General features: G+C 46.9%; 1 protein-coding gene across 1 annotated transcript; it reads left to right on the top strand.

Annotated features, from left to right (window-relative positions):
- Window positions 1–632: 632 nt before the first annotated feature.
- Window positions 633–1018, top strand: LOC112077907 (serine-rich and transmembrane domain-containing protein 1). The gene has a single exon (XM_024144312.2). The coding sequence runs from the start codon at window positions 653–655 to the stop codon at window positions 1001–1003; it is 351 nt and encodes a 116-aa protein (XP_024000080.1). The 5' UTR covers window positions 633–652; the 3' UTR covers window positions 1004–1018.
- The last annotated feature ends 10792 nt before the right edge of the window (window positions 1019–11810 follow it).

Here is an 11810-nt window from a genome sequence, read left to right as displayed (position 1 = left end):
TATTACTACACTAGTTCTATTACTACACTAGTTCTATTACTAAACTAGTTCTATTACTACACTAGTTCTATTACTGCGCCAGCCTCAATTTATCAACACTGCCCTCTAACAATTTAATCTTCTAAACCTCTTCAATGTCCATAAAAACATATTATTGGACAGCTGACGCAGCACACACATTTTCTTTTAAGAAATGTCCTTTTCTAGTTTATCACAAAGACTCCCACCCCGTCAGATAGACAACACTGAGAGGGTGTCTTGGACCACTCCACTGTCTAATTCTGTACCTGTCGTTTTAGGGTGTGTTCCAGATATGCACATTTTGCACAGATGATCAGATCTCAAAATGCCTGGAGAAGTGTTTACCATCTCAGTAACCACGTCCACATTTTATAATGATCCTCTTGTCTGTACAGCGTGTTTGTATGTATTTGTTGATCCTTTATTTAACCAAGGAAGTTACATTGAGGTTGACATCTCTGTTTCAAGTGAGTCCTGCTTTGTATCTGGGTTCCACTCTTAATGTTCTCTTAATTTAACTTAATTGATGAGTTTACGTCATTGGTTACGAGGCTATGAATTCACCTTAGCACAAGGCTTAGTAACAACCTATTTCTCCTCTCTCTCAGATCTGTCCATTCCGATCGTCACTATGTCCGGTATGGAATTCTCATTGGAGGAGCTCAACAGAACCGAAATCTCCCCAGACAACGGAAACTTCCTGAGGTTTTCCCCCACCTCTGTTTCCACTGCAGCCGCGGYGGCGGGGACAGGGCTGTCGTCGGGGCGACAGGAGAACGTTTACGTGTACGTGTGGATCTTCCTGAGTCTGCTGGTGTTCCTGCTGTCGTTGATCATCATCGCCCTCCACAGGCTAAAGAACATCATTACATCCTCCTCCTCTGTACCTGACTGCAGCAGTGAGGGGGGCAGCTCATTCACCAACATGGAGATCTGTAGTATATCTTCACAGAGATCCACCGTGTCCTCACTGTCCATCTGAGAGAGACACACACACACACACAACACACACACACACACACAACACACACACACACACAACACACACACAACACACACACACACACACACACACACACACACACACACACACACACACACACACACACACACACACACACACACACACACACACACACACACACACACACACACACACACACACCATCACACATACACACACACCATCCTGTAAACAAGCTTTTCAGTTGGACCATATGGGACTTTACTCCGATGTGTTATGGCGGTAGCTTGAACTGAACTCTGAACCCTCTGTGACTTCTCCTTTTGGCTCATGGGAAACATAGTTCACTGTGTAAAGAACAGAACCGGGAGGAGGGAGAGAGAACTCTGTTTTTGAATCTGGGGTATATTTACTACGACCCAAACGGAAGCAAAAGGGCAGAAAACGTTTTCCTACGRTGTGCACTAATGAAACACCAGTGGTCTGTTTCCATTCACGCATCCATGGAATACAACTTTGGAATCTTAGAAGTCCTCAGGCAAGTTGGCCGGGGTCTAATCTTATCTAGTGTCGCTTTCAGTGTGATTTATATCGGTTCTTTCTCTTTTTATTTGAAATAGGAAACAACCGCTTCTGTTACTAATTCCCCATGGATTAACATTATGTGACTGATATGTTTATCTCAGATAACATATCTCATCCAGGATTGCTTTCATTCAAAGTTCATCTTTCTCTGGCTGTGTACAAAATGGCACAATATTCCCTATATAATTGGTTCTGGCCAACAGTAGTGTTCTCTATAGGGAATAGGGGCCATTTCAGACTCGTCCCCACTGCTGTTTTCTTTCTGTAATATCCTAAATCCTTATTGTTTCCAGGGCAACCTGTACCAACCTGATTTTAGTGCGACGTATAGTTCTTTCTGTAATTTCAAAATATCTCTATTGTTTCCAGGGCAACCTGTACTAACCTGGTTTAACTGTGAAGTATATTTCTTTCTGTAATAACAAAATATCTCTACTGTTTCCATCGCAACCTGTACTAACCTGGTTTAACTGTGAAGTWCATACTGAACCAGACCTCATATTTGATTATTTTGAAAGTATTGAATTGTAATGGACTGGATATCGAGAAGGTTCAACAATAAAAAAAAATATTAACATTTGTAATACTGTATATCGCTCTTTGTTTTAAGGTATAACCCCACAACTGGCCTCATTTCCTGACATTGTTACGGACAAAAACTCCACACAAGGAAAAACAACATGAGTAAGAACAGAAATAAAGGGGGAAAAAGGCCATAAAGCCCAAGACTATTCTCTCCCAGGGATCAGCGGCTTTATGCCGTAAAACCAGAGTATTCTCTCCCAGGGATCAAATCAAATCAAATKTATTTATATWGCCCTACTTACATCAGCTGATATCTCAAAGTGCTGTACAGAAACCCAGCCTAAAATCCCAAAGAGCAAGCAATGCAGGTGTAGAAGCACGGTGGCTAGGAAAAACTCTCTAGAAAGGCCAAAACCTAGGAAGAAACCTAGAGAGGAACCAGGCTATGAGGGGTGGGCTGTCCTCTTCTGGCTGTGTCGGGTGGAGATTATAACAGAACATGGCCAAGATGTTCAAATGTTCATAAATGACCAGCATGGTCAAATAATAATAATCACAGTAGTTGTCGAGGGTGCAGCAAGTCAGCACCTCAGGAGTAAATGTCAGTTGGCTTTTCATAGCCGATCATTAAGAGTATCTCTACCGCTCCTGCGGTCTCTAGAGAGTTGATAACAGCAGGTCTGGGACAGGTAGCACGTCCGGTGRACAGGTCAGGGTTCCATAGCCGCAGTGGCCATACATTCTGAGAGTTCCTCTCAATGTCCATCCAGTTGATTTGACCCGAAACATCTTTATTCAGTTAGTGTTACGTTGCATGTAGTGACCCTGATGTTGCTTTAGTCAGTCCACCATTTCATCTTTGGGTTTTGAATCTGTCAAAGAAGACGTCAGCTCTCTCTTAGTCTTTTCTGCAGCCGTCCTCTATAAAGGTATTTGATGTTTTTAACGTTCTCCTTCGTTTAGCTTACCCATTTCTTCTCATCAACGTCTTCATTCGTCTACCACTCTCTCATCCTCAACTCTCTGATATCAGCTCTTCTCTAGCCACGTTTATACCTGCTTCTAACATGCGTCTGTTGCCCTGATCTTGTCTACATTCTGATTGTGCCCACATTTGTCGACAGGGGTAGACAATCAAAAGATACATTGTGATCTGATTGTGATTCATAAACACCTCCGGAGGTAGTTGAAGACGTATCTTGTACGTACAGTATAGCCTTGAAGTGTAAAGGAATCCTGACAACGTATACAGTTTGCCAGCGTCACGTTGTTCCAAGAACTGACCACTGACTGAAACACCTCCCATCCGGCCCCACATCACAGTAGAGGCTTCATTCAACATTCTACAGACTGTTGACATCTGGAAGGTATAGGAAGTGCAAACAGATCCATATCTTACTGGGATTTGAATAGGCGATGAGTTGAACATCGACCAGCCTCAGAATTCTCACTTCCTGTTTGGATTTTTTCTCAGGTTTTGCCTGCCATATAAGTTCTGTTATACTCACAGACATCATTCAAACAGTTTTAGAAACTTCAGAGTGTGTTCTATCCAATAGTAATAATAATATGCATATATTAGCATCTGGGACAGAGTAGGAGGCAGTTCACTCTGGGCACGCTATTCATCCAAAGTGAAAATGCTGCCCCCTATCCTAGAGAAGTTAATGTCAAGCCCTGCATGTTTTTTTTTCAAAAGTCTAATGGAATGTAGGCCTCCATTGAACACCACACATAGGCTGCTACTGTAGGCTGAATGATAGAACAGCTGTTTCCATGTTAAAATGTAATGGGATGCATTTTCTCCATTGTTTTTGGTAGGTCACTGGTAGACCTACATTATGATCAAATAGTCACAGCCTACTTGGCCACTGTTAAAACTGTAACTTAAAGCGGGTAGAGAGTCAGTGTTCACAGTAAACTCTACATTTCAAGATTCTGCCTCTAATGCTAGGAAACTCTTTTCCACCTCCTCCCCTTCCCTTCTCTGTGGACGACTTTGAGAAGAAGGTTAACGTCATTCACTCAGTTAATTGCGTTCACTGGTCCCACTCTCACAGAACTCCCCTACGCCTTGACCTCTTTCTCCCCTCTCTCTCCAGAAGAAATCCTGCAACTAGTGAGGTCCGGCCGCATGGCAACCTGCCCGCTCGACCCCATCCCCTCCTCCCTGCTCCAGACCATCTCTGGAGACCTTCTCCCATTCCTCACTTCCTTCATCAACTCATCCCTGACCACTGGCTGTGTCCCCTTTGACTTCAAAATGGACCGAGACACTTTCCTCCTCAAGAAACCAACCCCTCTGATATCAAAAATCACTGACCTGTATCCCTTCTTTCTTTTCTTTCCAGAACACTTGAGCATGCTGTCTCTGATCAACTCTCTCGATATCTCTCTCTTCTTGGCCCTAACCAGTCAGGCTTCAAGAAGGGTCACTCCACCAAGAATGCTCTCCTCTGTGTCATGGAGGCTCCTCTGTTCTCATCCTCTGAGATCTATGGGGCGGCAGGTAGCCCAGTGGTTAGAGCGTTGGACCAGTAACCGAAATCGAATCCCCAAGCTGACAAGTGAAAAATGTGTCGTTCTGCCTCTGAACAGTTAACTCACTGTTCCCCGGTAGGCCGTCGTTGTAAATAAGAAATTGTTCTTAACTGACTTGCCTAGTTAAATAAAGGTTCAAAACATATGTGCTGCCTTTGACACCATGACTCTCAGGCTCTGGGCGTCTCAGGCTCTGGGCGTCTCAGGCTCTGGGCGTCTCAGGCTCTGGGCGTCTCAGGCTCTGCACACTCTTGGATTGCATCCTACCAGGAGATGTTAAGAGAATCTGTCTGCATGACATACTCTCACTACTGGTGTCGCTTAGTTCTAGGCCATCTATTCTTCTTTCTAAACACGTGTCATATCCTCACATGGTCTCTATGCTGGTGACACTCTCCTTCCCCCTTTTGGACACCCAGGTGGCAACATGCATCTCTGCATTCCTGGCAGGAATCCCAGCTTGGATGTCAGCTCACCACCTCAAGCTCAACCTCAACAAGATAGAGCTGCTCTTCCTCTCGGGGAAGGCCTGCCAACTCCAAGATCTATCCATCATGGTTGACAACTCCATGGTGTCCAACTCCCAGAGTGCAAACAATCTAGGTGTGATCCTGAAGCAGTGACTCCTGAAAGTTCATGCTGTACAACATCTATAGAGTAAAACCATACCTCATAGGAAGAGGCACAGGTCCTAATCCAGGCACTTGTCATCTCTCACTGTTGGCTGTGCTCCCCGCTTCTGCCATCAAACCCCTGCAACTTATCCGCCTGGTGTTCAACCTTCCCAAGTTCTCCCATGTCAACCCCACACCTCCGCAAACTTCACTTGCTTCCAGTTGAAGCTCAAATACACTGCAAGACCATGGTACTTTCCTACAGAGCAGCAAGAGGAACTGCCGCTCCCTACCTTCCGGCTATTCTCAAACCCGACTCCCCAACCTGAGTACACCGCTGGTCTCCTTGCCCTCCCACCCCTACTCAGCTCAGTCCAAACTCTTCTCTGTTCTCACACCCCAATCACACCCCTACTCAGCCCAGTTTGGACTGTTCCAATGATGGAACCAGTTTCCTCCTGAAGCTAGGACACCAGAGTCCCTAGCAATCTTCCCGAAAACATCTGAAACCCTACCTCTTCAAAGAGTATCTTTAATAATCCCTCTGTAGTTGTCATGCATCTATCCCATTGCTGAAGAGAGATGTTAATTCCCGTGCACATGTGCAGATGATCTACTCAGGTGCTTGCAAGTGTCCCTTTTCATGTTGTTCTCACTTTGCATTATCTTTGGTTCACATTGCTGCTCGTGGCAACATCATATACCTGACTCTCAGTTTGTGTGATAAGCTAAAAGTACCAACTTTTAGTTGGTATGTGAGTATGTCTCACTTTAACATAACTGTCTATGACAATCTATCATGTTCACAGCACAAATATTTGATATGGGCAATTACTGACTGAGGATAGACTGTACACAACAGGGACAAAGGGATTTTGTTGAATTATGTGTACTGTATAATATAAAATATGTGACCGACCACCTCGATTCGGTCTTATGTAGCGAAATCTGAAATTGGATCAAAGTAAAAACAGCTTTGAGGCAAGCAGCACTGAACCCTGCATGAGAGCACTAGCTGTTCCGGATGACTGTTTGATCACGCTCTCCGTAGCCGATGTGAGTAAAACCTTTAAACAGATTGACATACACAAGGCCGCAGGACCATGATTACCAGGAAGCTTTCTCATAGCATTCGCTGACCAGCTGGACAGTGTCTTCACTGACATTTTCAACCTCTCCCTGACCCAGTCTGTAGTATCTACATATTTCAAGCAGACAACCATAATCCCTGTGCCCAAGAAGGTAACCTGCATAAATAACTACTATGCTGTAGCACTCACATCTGTAGCCATGAATATGCTTTGAAAGGCTGGTCTCATCAACACCATCATCCCAGAAACCCTGGACCCACTCCATTTCGCAAACTGCCCAAACAGATTCACAGATGACGTAATCTCTATTGTACTCCACACTGCTCTCTCCCACCTGGACAAAACTAACACCTATGTGAGAATGCTGTTAATTGATTACAGCTCAGAGTTCAACACCATAGCGCCCTCCAAGCTCATCACTAAGCTAAGGACCCTGGGACTGAACACCTCCCTCTGCAACTGGGTACTGGACATCCTGACGGGCCGCCTCCCAGGTGGTGAGGGTGGGCAACAACACGTCCGCCACGCCTCCCCTCCCTTCCTGTACTCCCTGTTCATCCACGACTGCGTGGCCACGCACGACTCCAACACCATTAAGTTTGCCAACAACACAATGGTGGTTGGCCTGACCACTGACGATGATGAGACAGCCTATAAGGAGGAGGTCAGTGACCTGGCAGTGTTGTGCCAGAACAACAACCTCTCCCTCAACGTCAATAAGACAAAGGAGCTAATCGTGGACTACATTAAAAGGAGTGCCGAGCATGCCGCTATTTACATTGATGGGGTTCAAGTGGAGTCGATCCAGAGCTTCAAGTTCCTCGGTGTCCACATCACCAACGATCTATCATGGTCCAAACACACCAAGACAGTCGTGAAGAGGGCACTACAAAACCTACAAAACCCCTCACGAGACTGAAAGGATTTGGCATGGGTCCCCAGATCCTCAAAAAGTTCCACAGCTGTACCATCGAGAGCATCCTGAGTGRTTTACATCACCGCCTGGTATGGCAACTGCTCGGCATCTGACCGTAAGGCGCTAGAGGGTAGTGCATACGGACCAGTACATCACTTGGCGCCGAACTTCCTGCCGTCCAAGACCTCTACACCAGATGCTTCTGTAAGGGGACAAGGGTCTGGTTTAGGATAAGTTTGGATGGTATAGCTTTCTGGCACTCTACTGTCTGATTTCATCTTAGAGAAAAAAATGTAACTTGATTATGCAGCATTGAAATTGACAAAACATGTATTAGATTTGATTAAATGGTGATGTTCCATGGTGGTGTGATGTGTTTATCAAAGACGTCTTCTATGTCATTCTCATCCTCATTCCAAAGATCTTTCCTCATTCCTCATACAAACAATCACGTACGTTTCCTGAATGGTTCCAAGGGAAGGATTGTGTGTGTGTGTGTGCTAATGTGCTTACATTCTTGTGTGAGTGTGCATGTGTGTGGGCATCAAGGCACTATAGAGGGTAGTGCCATCCTGGACCTCTATACCAGGCGGTGTCAGAGGAAGGCCATTAAAAACACCGAAGTCATAGACTGTTCTGTCTGCTACAGCACGGCAAGTTGTAGCGGAGAGCCAGGGCTACGACCAAAAGGCTCCTGAACAGCTTCTAACCCCAAGCCATAAGACTACTGAACAGCTTCTACCCCCAAGCCATTAGACTGCTGAACAGAATCTACCCCCAAGCCATTAGACTGCTGAACAGCTTCTACCCCCCAGAGAGAGATCAACAGTCTGATGCTTGGGGTAGAAGCTGTTCAACAGTCTGATGGTTTGGGGGTAGAAGCTGTTCAGCAGTCCTGATGGCTTGGGGGTAGAAGCTGTTTCAGCAGTCTAATGGCTTGGGGGTAGAAGCTGTTTCAACAGTCTGATGGTTGGGGGTAGAAGCTGTTCAGCAGTCTGATGGCTTGGGGGTAGAAGCTGTTCAACAGTCGCGATGGTTTGGGGGTAAAGCTGTTCAGCAGTCTGATTGGCTTGGGGGTAGAAGCTGTTCAACAGTCTGATGGCTTGGGGGTAGAAACTGTTCTGCAGTCTAATGGCTTGGGGTAGAAGCTGTTCAGTAGTCTGATGCTTGGGGTAGAAACTGTTTCAGCAGTCTAATGGCTGGGGGTAGAACTGTTCTGCAGTCTGATGGCTTGGGGGTAGAAGCTGTTCTGCAGTCTAATGGCTTGGGGTAGAAGCTGTTCTGCAGTCTGATGGCTTGGGGGTAGAAGCTGTTCAGCAGTTGATGGTTTGGGGGTAGAAACTGTTCTGCAGTCTGATGGCTTGGGGTAGAAGCTGTTCTGCAGGTCTGATGGCTTGGGGTAGAAGCTGTTCTGCAGTCTGATGGCTTGGGGGTAGAAGCTGTTCTGCAGTCTGATTGGCTTGGGGGTAGAAAGCTGTTCAGCAGTCTGATGGCTTGGGGGTAGAAGCTGTTCAGGAGTCTAATGGCTTGGGGGTAGAAACTGTTCAGCAGTCTATATGGCTTGGGGGTAGAAACTGTTCAGTAGTCTGATGGTTGGGGGTAAAACTGTTCAGGAGTCTAATGGCTTGGGGGTAGAAACTGTTCAGGAGTCTGATGGCTTGGGGGTGAAGAAACTGTTCAGCAGTCTAATGGCTTGGGGGTAGAAGCTGTTCAGTAGTCTGATGGCTTGGGGGTAGAACTGTTCTGCAGTCTGATGGCTTGGGGTGTAGAAGCTGTTCAGGCAGTCTATGGCTTGGGGGTAGAGCTGTTCAGGAGTCTAATGGCTTGGGGGTAGAAACTGTTCAGCAGTCTGATGGCTTGGGGGTAGAAGCTGTTCAGGAGTCTAATGGCTTGGGGGTAGAAACTGTTTCAGCAGTCTAATGGCTTGGGGGTAGAAGCTGTTCAGTAGTCTGATGGCTTGGGGGTAGAACTGTTCTGCAGTTAATGGCTTGGGGGTAGAAACTGTTCAGCAGTCTGATGGCTTGGGGGTAGAAGCTGTTCAGGAGTCTAATGGCTTGGGGGTAGAAACTGTTCAGGAGTCTGATGGCTTGGGGGTAGAAACTGTTCTGCAGTCTAATGGCTTGGGGTAGAAGCTGTTCGCAGTCTGATGGCTTGGGGGTAGAACTGTTCAGGGAGTCTAAATGGCTTGGGGGTAGAAGCTGTTCAGTAGTCTGATGGCTTGGGGGGTAGAAACTGTTCTGCAGTCTAATGGCTTGGGGGTAGAAACTGTTCAGCAGTCTGATGGCTTGGGGGTAGAACTGTTCAGCAGTCTGATGGCTTGGGGTAGAAACTGTTCAGTAGTCTGATGGCTTGGGGGTGAAACTGTTCAGCAGTCTGATGGCTTGGGGGTAGAAACTGTTCAGCAGTCTGATGGCTTGGGGGTAGAAGCTGTTCAGTAGTCTGATGGCTTGGGGGTAGAAACTGTTCTGCAGTCTAATGCTTGGGGGTAGAAGCTGTTCAGTAGTCTGATGGCTTGGGGGTAGAAACTGTTCTGCAGTCTAATGGCTTGGGGGTAGAAACTGTCAGCAGTCTGATGGCTTGGGGTAGAAGCTGTTTATCAGTCTGATGGCTTGGGGGTAGAAGCTGTTCTGCAGTCTGATGGCTTTGGGGTAGAAGCTGTTCTGCAGTTCGATGGCTTGGGGGTAGAAGCTGTTCAGTAGTCTAATGGCTTGGGGGTAGAAACTGTTCAGCAGTCTGATGGCTTGGGGGTAGAAACTGTTCTGCAGTCTAATGGCTTGGGGGTAGAAACTGTTCAGCAGTCTGATGGTTGGGGGTAGAAACTGTTCTGCAGTCTAATGGCTTGGGGGTAGAAACTGTTCAGCAGTCTGATGGCTTGGGGGTAGAAACTGTTCCAACAGTCTAATGGCTTGGGGTAGAAACTGTTCTGCAGTCTGATGGCTTGGGGGTAAGAACTGTTCTGCAGTCTGATGGCTTGGGGGTAGAACTGTTCAGTAGTCGATGGCTTGGGGGTAGAAACTGTTCTGCAGTCTGATGGCTTGGGGGTAGAAACTGTTCAGTAGTCTGATGGCTTGGGGGTAGAAACTGTTCTGCAGTCTGATGGCTTGGGGGTAGAAACTGTTCAGCAGTCTGATGGCTTGGGGGTAGAAACTGTTCTGCGTCTGATGGCTTGGGGGTAGAAACTGTTTCTGCAGTCTGATGGCTTGGGGGTAGAAACTGTTCTGCAGTCTAATGGCTTGGGGTAGAAACTGTTCAGTAGTCTGATGGCTTGGGGGTGAAACTGTTCTGCGCAGTCTAATGGCTTGGGGGTAGAAACTGTTCAGTAGTCTGATGGCTTGGGGGTAGAAACTGTTCAGTAGTCTGTGGCTTGGGGGTAGAAACTGTTCTGCAGTCTAATGGCTTGGGGGTAAGAACTGTTCTGCAGTCTAATGCTTGGGGGTAGAACTGTTCTGAGTCTGATGGCTTGGGGGTAGAAACTGTTCTGCAAGTCTGATGGCTTGGGGGTAGAAACTGTTCTGCAGTTTGATGGCTTGGGGGTAGAACTGTTCTGCAGTCTAATGGCTTGGGGGTAGAAACTGTTCAGCAGTTTGATGGCTTGGGGGTAGAACTGTTCTGCAGTTTGATGGCTTGGGGGGTAGAAGCTGTTCGCAGTCTAATGGCTTGGGGGTAGAAACTGTTCTGCAGTCTGATGGCTTTGGGGGTAGAACTGTTCTGCAGTTTGATGGCTTGGGGGTAGAAACTGTGCAGTCTAATGGCTTGGGGGTAGAAACTGTTCAGCAGTTTGATAGCTTGGGGGGTAGAAACTGTTCTGTAGTCCTGATGGCTTGGGGGTAGAAACTGTTCTGTAAGTCTGATGGCTTTGGGGTAGAAGCTGTTCTGCAGTCTGCTGATGGCTTTGGGGGTAGAAACTGTCTGCAGTCTAATGACTTGGGGGTAGAAACTGTTCAGCAGTCTGATGGCTTGGGGGTAGAAACTGTCTGCAGTCTGATGGCTTGAGGGTAAGAAGCTGTTCAGCAGTCTGATGGCTTGGGGGTAGAAACTGTTCTGCAGTCTATGACTTGGGGGTAGAAACTGTTCAGCAGTCTGATGGCTTGGGGGTAGAAACTGTTCTGCAGTCTGATGGCTTTGGGGTAGAAGCTGTTCAGCAGTCTAATGGCTTGGGGTAGAAGCTGTTCAGCAGTCTGATGGCTTGGGGGTAGAAACTGTTCTGCAGTCTGATGGTTTGGGGGTAGAAACTGTTCTGCAGTCTAATGGCTTGGGCGGTCTTGGGGTTTGGTTTTTGGGGTGGTGGTGGAAGCTGTTCAGCAGTCTGATGGCTTGGGGGTAGAAACTGTTCTGCAGTCTAGATGGTTTGGGGGTAGAAACTGTTCTGCAGTCTAATGGCTTGGGGTAGAAGCTGTTCCAGCAGTCTTATGGCTTGGGGGTAGAAGCTGTTCAGCAGTCTATGGCTTGGGGGTAGAAACTGTTCAGCAGTCTAATGGCTTGGGGGTAGAAGCTGTTCAGCAGTCTTATGGCTTGTGGGTAGAAGCTGTTCAGACAGTCCTAATGGCGTCTGG

This window comes from Salvelinus sp. IW2-2015, unplaced genomic scaffold (assembly GCF_002910315.2).
Source record: "Salvelinus sp. IW2-2015 unplaced genomic scaffold, ASM291031v2 Un_scaffold5036, whole genome shotgun sequence".
NCBI classification, from domain to species: domain Eukaryota; kingdom Metazoa; phylum Chordata; class Actinopteri; order Salmoniformes; family Salmonidae; genus Salvelinus; species Salvelinus sp. IW2-2015.
This window is presented reverse-complemented; position numbering and strand designations above follow the sequence as displayed.